Source organism: Copadichromis virginalis, linkage group LG6 (assembly GCF_057382275.1).
Source record: "Copadichromis virginalis isolate Kocher_CV1m ecotype Utaka linkage group LG6, C_Virginalis_male_GT1.1, whole genome shotgun sequence".
Classification (NCBI taxonomy): domain Eukaryota; kingdom Metazoa; phylum Chordata; class Actinopteri; order Cichliformes; family Cichlidae; genus Copadichromis; species Copadichromis virginalis.
The window spans coordinates 13,682,546-13,692,449 of NC_140623.1; the positions used below are offsets into that span (position 1 = coordinate 13,682,546).

At 39.4% G+C, this 9,904-nt stretch overlaps 1 protein-coding gene across 1 annotated transcript; it reads left to right on the forward strand.

Annotated features, from left to right (window-relative positions):
• Positions 1 to 6,003: 6,003 nt before the first annotated feature.
• LOC146707417 (microfibril-associated glycoprotein 4-like) lies at positions 6,004 to 9,688 on the forward strand. The gene is made up of 5 exons (XM_085458759.1): positions 6,004 to 6,654; positions 7,453 to 7,644; positions 7,978 to 8,074; positions 8,245 to 8,412; positions 8,882 to 9,688. The coding sequence occupies exons 1-5, from the start codon at positions 6,646 to 6,648 to the stop codon at positions 9,151 to 9,153; spliced, it is 738 nt and encodes a 245-aa protein (XP_085314885.1). The 5' UTR covers positions 6,004 to 6,645; the 3' UTR covers positions 9,154 to 9,688.
• The last annotated feature ends 216 nt before the right edge of the window (positions 9,689 to 9,904 follow it).

Here is a 9,904-nt window from a genome sequence, read left to right on the forward strand (position 1 = left end):
AACTAAGAATGGAAATAAAGAACTTGTTTGCTCACAGTATGTCACGGTTCTGGGTCCGTTGGACCCAGTATTTTGAGTTTATTATGTTTTGGTTTATTTTTGCATTATGGATTGTTTTCTGATGTTCTGGTGCTTTGTTTATTATTATCATTATGGATCTGTTTCTGTTATTCTTGGTGAGGGATCAGTTCTTGGGTTTTGGGTTCTCATGTGTGTTGCAGTTTCTGTTCAGTGTCTAGTCTGTCTCTCAGTGTCATGTCTGCATCTGGTTTAGTAATTCTTGTTTCCTGTCTTATTGTGAAAGTCTTTGTCTTATGTTAGTGTGTGCAGCTTAGCTCCCCCGTCTCGTTAGCCCTGATCTCCCCCAACTGTGTCTCCCTTCTGTTGCCCATTCCCTCATTACTACCCTGTGTATTTAAGCCCTGTGTTTTCCCATGCTCGGTGTCGTGTCGTACCATCAGATTATGCCTGTGTGTTTCTGTTCTCCATAGTCCGTGTTCACTTCATGTTTTGTTTTCGTACCAGCAATAAAGCCGAGGTTTTTGAGTTTCAAGTTAGTGTCTGAGTCCTGCGTTTGGATCCTCCTTTCCGTCTGCCCGCACACAGAGCCCTGACACAGTAGCTTACTTAAGTTGCTTACTAAACAGCAACAAGGAAATACTGTATGTGCTCCATCTGAAACATGCCTCTGTATAAACTACAACAGTTACTCAAAGAGCAACCAGGTAATGGGAATCCCTCAAAATCTTGTGGAGCTCAAACTTAAAGGCTCTTTTAGGTGCACTTTCAACCAATATCTCTAGCTGGATACAACATTTTGGACAATATGTGAACACTCTTAATTTAACACAAACACTCCTTTTCTTCCTTCCTTTCTATCTCCCCTTTTCCTCCAGCCGCATTTGACATCCTCAAGGGCCATTTATTAACATGGATTATTTGTCGAAACGAACAAAACCTGGCAGGAAAATAGCAGCCTCTCTACCGACCCCTCATCCCCACCCCTTTTCTCTGAGCCAATACACCACCAGAAGCCCCGCAGCAAGACTGAGATAAAATGAAAGAAAGACAGAGAGACATGTGAGAACAGCAGAAATAATCCACTTTTTCATTGACCTTTTCTTGGAACATCATTCACAAGGCCCTGGGTTTGATTGCATCTCTGTGTTTGAGATTAGCCATCAATAACTGTGTCGTTAATGTCAAGCCACCGCTGACCTGACTTCCTCTGGTAGGCAGATAGGAAGGAAAAAAGAGAGAGCAGCTAGCTGTCTAGTAACCCAAGCACCACAAAAGCTGGATCACAACTCCAGTGTTTGAACTGTGCAGGAAATCAAATAAAAAGGAGCCACATCCAGAAAGCACTGGCATTTGTACAGTATAAGACAATATCGATCCCTTTATTCACCACACCTGCTGCTGTACGTCCTACGAGTGATGTAACAGTTTCAGTTCCACTGCAGTTGATTTTGGTCAGAAAATTAGGAATGTTGCCAGGGAAACAGGACTGTAAAATCAGTCAGTAAACGTGACAACATGACACACTGGTACATTACATGCCCAACATTTTTTACATATAATCAGTTACAGTTACATTTTTGTCACTATAACAAGACTATGTGAGGAATAATAATATTCACATTTACTACTGTACATTCCATGAAATATATTACATGAAATTTTAACATCCTGTTTCCTGCAAATATTTTAGAAATGTTTGTTAATGTAATGTTAAGCTGTTTTGTTTTATAAGCAGTTAATTTGTTTTACTTTACTATTATAAATAAATAGATATTTATTAGCATTACTACATTATCTGTATTTGAAACCACAATATTGTAAATGAAAGAATAATGTATAAATGTTTATGTATGGTATGACGTTGATAAGTTTGATAATACATTTAAAAATTACATTTCTTTACCATATTCCCACAGACATGCATTTGTAGCTAACTGGTATGAATGTGAGAGTGAATGATTGTCTTTCTCTCTGTGTGTTAGCCTTGCATTAGACTGAACAGCTGTTAAAACCATGGTGTAACTAGCCTTTCTCCCTATGACAGCTGGAATAGGCTCCAGCCCCATTGCAAACTTGAATTAGACGAGCAGAAGAAAACGAATGGATGATTTATATATTTTGAATTGTATGATTGGAAGATATATTTGTACAAATTATTCTCAGGTTGAACTGGGTCCTGAAAACCTTGCAGACAGTGAAGTAGATGAGACAGATGTTCTGTAGATATTTTGTATATAAAGCACCAGGTGTTTCTGTGTGACCAGTCACTGCTTCAGGGAGCAGATCAGGGAGACTGGGATATGCTGGAAGGTAATATGTTAAGATTTTGCAGAACTGGGTGAGCTGACTTCAGATCATGACGTTGGGGATCAAAGGTTGCCAGGTTTGCCTCTTTGGAGCAGGAAAGAAAAAACAAGTTTACTGTACAGATGATGTGCGCGCCCTGCACTGTCTGCAGGATGTGAATTCCAAAAAGGCTGACAATCTTGAGAAACCTTAATAATAACATGGAATTTGATCAAGTGTGTTTATTTTTATCATTTTCATCATGTGGATTTTATTTATTAATAAATTTTTATTTATATTAGGGGAAAATCCCAGACCAGTACAAACCATTTACACTTACACAGTGTGACACTGCTGCCTACCTGTAAGCAAGGATGCAGACCGGGAACACCATGCTAGCGTGATGAGGAGGAAGGCCGAGGCACCAAAGCTACGGTCGAATATGGGGATAGCAACAGAGCTGTTGGCAAAATTGGTATTATACATAAGGAGACAGACGCAGAGGAAATCAACGGCTGCCAGGTCCTTCAGGTAGATCCCAATCCTCCTGGAAGCCTGCTGATGAGCTTGGCAGAAGTGAAACGCCTTGCCAGCGAAGAGAACAGAAGCCGAGGGAGCAGATTTACAACTGAAGGAAAAAGTTTCAACAGTTTGAGATTGGTTTAATTACTCGTGAAATTCTGCAAAGGAAAATAAATTAGGTCCCTGTGTCTGTGATCCTTTTCCTTTAGTCAATTAAAACATAAAACTAATGAGCAATGCTCTGCTGAGCCACATGTGACACACTCTACTGTTTATGAAATACCCAAGATCCAACAACATCACTAAACATCAACATGAGAATGATGGACTCAAATGTCAAGCTGTGCACAGATCACAGCCGAGAAAATACGAGTCCAACAGAAGAGCCAGACCATCCAGTCCAATTCAAGTTCATTTTTAGAGCAATTTAGAATAAATAAAACTAAAAAAGTCTGAAAAAAAGATTATTAAGTGTCAAATAACTGAGTAGAAGCTAACTCTAATCCCGTGGAGAACATGTTTGTTTTCAAAAGGGATTTTAAAATGTCAAGTGTAGGAGCCAGCTTAATATAGAGAGGCAGTTCATTCCATTATTTGTAACCACAACAGGAAACGCTCGTCCCGTGGGTGCTTCAGTCTTCACAACAAGAAATGACCGGACAGAGGATCCGAGAGATATGTGCAGAAGATGTGCCAGGTAGGCAGGAGCCAGACCATTTCAAAATTTAATGAAAAGCGGTTCAGGGCACTTTCCCAAAGTGATGGAACTGTTTCCTACAAAGCTAATGTGACTTTGTTTTTTGTTAGTTACTTTCACATTAACACTTGGTAAAAACTTAACTTTTAATTTCACAGAGGTGAAAATTTGCTTTGCATTCAGAAGTCAATTAAGAAAGCTCATGTTAGTGTCTTAAAAGTTTGAGTTAGGTTTCCCCAAACTTTTACTTACAAGCTCTCAGTTCTGAAAAAGCAACTGAAAATTGCAAAATCTAATTTTTCAAGGGCAGCATTTTTTTCCAGTGGCAGAAGCAAGCTTCTATAGTCAGCAGTATAGCCTGTAGAAAAACTAGGATTGTAACGTATTCCTCTGCCTTTGTTTGCCTGCACAGTGAAGGTTTGTCATTTTTCACTTACAAATAACCTTCTTCCTTTCTAGCTTTGATGGCTAAAAGACTTCACACAAGGCTGATTGGATGCCTGTTTGAGTCGAGTTTTTCAAATTACACTATAAAAAGAGTTTTTTCCTTCAGCGAGTAAAAGAGAAAGCTCTCTGGGCATCTTCAGGGCAAAGAGTCAAAATTCAGTAAAAATCCTTGGATCTTTTTCTTCCTACATTTTCAAATGGTCCCCTTGGTAGGACCTGGGACCATTTCGTGGCCTTTCCGTTTTTTAATTCCACGCCATTTCCACTGTGTTTAATGGAGTATAGCCAAATTTTCAAACATGTATTTTTTTCCCATTTTATTTTAAAATTTCAGTCTGAGTTTTTTAAATGAGCTTAAATGGCTGAATAAAAGGCATACATCCACTATCGAACCTCGTGGCCGATTTGTGCCCCATTGAAACCCATTATAAACGCTATTTTTCACGCCAGAAAAATTACGGTCAAAGGGATCGTCAGGTTTCCAGCTTAGGTTTCGTTTTGGACTACAGGCCTTAGAGTTGTAATTTTTTTATTTGTCCACCGGGTGGCGCCCTTGCTCCACATGTGACGCCTGCTGGAACATACACATGTTCTCCAGCGGCCTGCTCGAGCAACCCGTTCTCACTCCCAAAGCGTAACATTTTACGCTAGGTGACAAATCGTCACCATATTACGTTTTCGGCTACCCACCACGTTCCTAAATGACGACCTCGGAAAAAGAGGAAATATGAGAACCGTCTGGACTGAACCTACACATGTTCGCTCTTATTCTTCAAATCGCTTAGAAACACGCTATTTAACATCATTAAAGTCCTGGTTAAGGTCAGGAATAAGGTTATGGTCAGGGCTAGGGATAAGGTTAGGTTTAGGGCTGGAATACAGGGCTGGAACGTCTACTCCCGCGGGAGCGTCATTGCACTGGATTCCAGCCATAACCCGCCGCGTACCATAAGAACGCCGAAGGTCTCCTTTCGCGTTCCTCAGGAACGCCGCGGGACATGACAAAACGTCGACATGTTACGCCTCGGGAGTGAGAACGCTCTGGCTCGAGACAGATACCCGGAAAAGGCAGACTAATTTCCCGCGTACAGCAGCAGCTTGGCCCGCTGCTCGTTCCGGACCATTTTCTGCCCTTAGGTTCGTTTGAGGGTGCATTAATTTTTTTTAATCAACAGGAAATGACGTATTTGTTTTCACGTGGTAGCGGAAGTGTGTGCTGCAGACACGGGAACCGAACCATATGCTCCGGCGCTGCGCGAAACACACCCGCGGCAGAGGCACTCCTCCCCGGGGGAGCAGGAGCAGCAGCGCCGCCTGGGGACATTTTTGGCTTCTGCAAAAAAAATTAAAACCGGATCGAAATTAATGTTCGTGCCAATCTTTTGTCCACCTAAAGGCCTAATTATAATAACAATAAAATATTACTTCAAATGTTTTTTTTGGAAAATATTTTATGTTTTATGTTTTTGGGGCAAAAAAAGCAGTGCGCTCATGTGACGAAACCGGGATATAAAGGGTTAAAATCCGCGAAATGTAATTAAAACTTGACATGAATATTTCAAGGAGAAGTAGGTCTAAAAGACTGGCTAATTTAAAGTGGAATAAAATATTAATATATAAATTTTTTATAGCACTTTTTGGGCGGGCGTGGTCGATAGTGTGCATTTTATGAAATGCGCTCCTGGAAAAAAATAAAAGGCGATCGAAATGACTCTTGGTGCCAATCTTTAGTCCATCTAAAGGCCTAATTATAATAACAAACAAATATTACTTCAAATGTTTTTTTTGGAAAATATTTAGTTTTTTTGTTTTTTGGGGCTAAAAAAACAGGGCGCTCATGTAATAAAACTGGGATTTAAAGGGTTAAAACAATGAAAATATAATTAAAACTTGACATGGATATTTTAAGCAGAAGTAGTTTTAAAAGATTGACTAATTTAAAGTAGAAAAAAATATTGATATATAACATTTTTAGAGCACTTTTGGGGTTCTAAAAGGATGGGATTTTGAGGTTCTACCAAAGGTTAGTAACGTCTTCATAGTATAAGGGACACATTTCAGAATATTGATTTGATAATGTCAAATATCTGTTTAATAATTCAGAGTATTAAACATAATATTTACATATTTTCTTTAAACTAAAGCAGAATGCTGGGAGCCAAAGGTATAATTTAAGCACTATAGTATAGTAATACTATCCAAGTATGCTAAAACATCAGCATTGTTGCTACTATTACTAACTGGTTTTGCCTTGTTACCAAATCTTTATTTTGACATTATCACCCCCAGTTTCTGGTCACATTTCAGTGGAGTCAACTGTAATCACTGTTCCTACCATGTTATTACTGATAATTAATTAATAATTTAGAAATTTCCACATTATTTCCTTCTTGATTCTAACTTGTTACTGTGCTATTACCACTTTTTAACAATTGTGCTGTGCTGAAAAAAAAGTGCTACCCAGTTTGTCTCATTAAAAAAATAAATCAGAGTTAGATATGTATGTAACAAAAATTGACCAGTATATTTTATCAGACTGTGGGTGTCTACAGACAAACGCCCATGTCACATGACTCCACAGACAGACCCTGCTTGGACTATTTAAAACTGTCCCTCCTCTGAGATCCTTTACCATAGACTGACCTGAACAGGAGACCCACCTCCACATTACGATGATGCAGGTAAGAATAATGCAAGCTACACATTAACGACACCCCCCCCCCCCCCCCCCAAAAAAAAAAAATGTTAAATTTAAAATGATATGATGATAGGGTATGGTATATTCTGCATCTGACAGAATATACCATATATACTTCAATATTGGGGTTGAAGGCTGCAGACATCAACAAAAATGCCAGACTACCTCGTCCTAACAGACAACCTACGTGTGCTGCCTGTAATCTCTTTCTACTGTTGACTTTATCCTGTTACCTGATATTTTTAGTTAACCATTAGCAGGCACTCCCAGTTCCGCTGACAACGTGTCATCAGTTTACAGACGCCTGACCTGTGACCTCACTCTCTGTGACGCATGCACAGAACAAATGTGGGGGAATAAAACAGATTTTGCTTCACTGAGCCCGTGTAACACCCTGTTCTCCAGAGAAGTTACACAAATAATTGCAAAACTTTATGGCAAACATCAGAGTCATCCTGCAGGGAAACCCCAAATGTCATCACTGCTGGATACTGGTGGTATCATAGCAGAGGTGGCAAAATTACACACATTGCTTACTGAAGTAGAAGTACAGGAACGTGTTAAAAAATATACCAGTAAAAGCTGGTAAGTACTGAAGGATCTTCTTTTCTCAGGTACAAGTGAAAAAGTACAGACTCTGAAATATAAGTATTTTTAAGAGGCGATCAAAAGAACAAAATATCTGCATGATTTTCCGTGATAAATAAGACAAACATTTTTCTAGGGTACAGGAAACCAGTGTAGATACTGGAGGTGCTATAATCTCTTTCCTCTCCTCTAGGAGACATTCCTCGTAGCTCTGCTCGTTCTTGTGGCCTCAGTCCACTCCAGCTCCCAGTTTTACCTTCCCATTGACTGTGATGACATATATGACAACACAAGCTCCAGTGGAGTCTACAAAATCTACCCAGGAGGTCCCACTACTCCCCTGCATGTCTACTGCGACATGGACACTGATGGAGGGAGATGGACTGTCAGTATCAAATCCTATCATCATATTTTCAAATAAATGTCAAAGTTTTTTGGGGGGTGGGGGGGTGTCACCGTGCTGCAGAATAAAACATGTATTTTTGTGCTGACAAACATGTCTGTTTGTCAGCACAAAAATACCAAGCTGAATTTCACGAAACCCTCTGGAGTGGTGGCACCTGGGCAAAAATGAAAAATTACATCTTTAATTATGATATATGTTTTTGGCATCAGTGGAGAATGCAGATGTGACCAACTAATAATGTTAGATAAATATATAGCATTTAATGTTAGTAAACATTAAAGGTCTCAGTTTGTTTCGTATTCTCCCTCTCAGGTATTTCAGAGGAGGATCGATGGGACAGAAAGCTTCTTCAGGCCCTGGAGGCACTATAAGACAGGGTTTGGGAATGTGGCTGGAGAATATTGGCTGGGTGAGTGCAGGAAGGAGAAGTGCATTAAATACAAGGCGCTTGTGCTGCTTTTAATCTAAACTTGGTGTGGCGAGATGAAATGATGGAGCCTGGGAAAGAAACAGTGTCAGAAATAGGATGCTGGTGCACGATGCAAAGTGAAACAGAGCTGTGTGTGTGTGTCTTTCCAGGTCTGGAAAACATCTTCCTGCTGACTATGAGGAAGGAGAACGAGCTGCGGGTCGACATGGAGGACTGGAACGGAGAAAGGAGGTCCGCACAGTACTCCTCTTTCTCAATTGAGTCTGAGACTGTTGGGTATCAGCTTCACCTGGGCAGCTTCACTGGCGGTGCAGCAGGTGAGGAGTGTGTCGAGCACAAGAGACTGGATCATTTTTAAACCTGGCCAAAAATAAAATTATAATAATGAAAGAACATACTGATTTTTAAAATTTTGTTTAAGTGGAAAAATCCTATTAAAGAGATATGCCAGTGTAGCTTATTAATTTGAATAATGTTTTTTTTTTATCTTAATGGTTTGCAAAGTGCAGTATTTGGTCTGTACAGAGTCATTCTCTTCCTTTGAAAGGAAAAACAGCTAAAGAGACAATTGTTAAGATAATAATTAGGAATTAACTGCTGAAAATAAAGGCTGAGGAAAAGTTCCAAACTATTTTCCTCTACATATTATCTCCAAGTAAATTAACTACTTCTGTCAAACACAAAAAGCCAAATAACAAATACAAACCCGTGTGAGAAAAGTAAAAAAGACCATAGAACCTTCTTAGTCTTGACTGCACTCACATTTTCCCTGTTTTCTTCTTCTAGGGGACAGTTTATCTGAACACAACTCCATGAAGTTCACCACGTACGACAAAGATCAGGATCTGTGGGATAAAAACTGCGCTCAGCATTATTTGGGTGGGTTCTGGTACAATCAGTGTCACATCACTAACCCAAACGGCATGTATGTGCCTCATGGTGCCATTGGGTATGATAACGTCCACGTGATTTGGCATACATGGAAGGGCTGGAACTACTCCCTCAAGACCATTGCCATGAAAATTCGATTAAGACCTAAGTGTTCATGCAGAAATTAACCTGATTTTCTAAAGATAAACAAGATTATGATAGTACCCACCCTCCATTGCACGAGAAGAGCTGGGATGTGTGGGGACACCATCTCTAACACCCAAGTTGTTCTTGCTGAAATTAATTTACAAGCAATAAAGAAACAGTTAAAACACCCATTTATTTCCTTTTTTTTTTAGTTTAGTGCCTTGTTTCAAAAATACAAACTGTAATAATAGTTTAAATCTGCATACATCTACTTTTGAAATTTCTTATTACAATATTATGTTATTTAATAACATATCGACCCAAATATCAGTAGTATTGATACTAACGCTGGTAATGGCATCTGATCGATACTAGCGCTACAGGACTGGTGCTTTCTCTCTATCCTCTAAGATAGAGTAGACTAAGTTTAAAAGTTGCAGTTAGTAGGAGGAGGAGAAGGAGGTGCCATTCAGCTCCTATTAGAAACCCAATGATATGCTACTGGAAAAGGTGAAAGGCATTTTCATTGTGCTAGCTCTTTCATAAATATAATAAATGGTGTTTTTTTTTTAACTATCTCTGTTCTTGACTTCTGTCATTTTTCAAAGAGTCTACATGCTTGCCAGGAGACTAACATCAGGGGCAGCAGAGCTTTGAGCTTAAAGCTAATTTCATCTGGCTAACTAGCTAACAGGGATAATGCTAGCATGTTCGTCAATGGCTTTCTGATGGTTTTTTAATTCTTATTTTGATATTCGCTGTTTTCACACTCATTTAAAGTCCATACCTTGT

Coding starts and splice junctions, on each gene's coding strand:
- LOC146707417 (XM_085458759.1), top strand. Junction 7,645..7,977: donor CTGATGGAGGGAGATGGACT/GTCAGTATCAAA, acceptor TCTCCCTCTCAG/GTATTTCAGAGGAGGATCGA. Junction 8,413..8,881: donor CTTCACTGGCGGTGCAGCAG/GTGAGGAGTGTG, acceptor TTCTTCTTCTAG/GGGACAGTTTATCTGAACAC.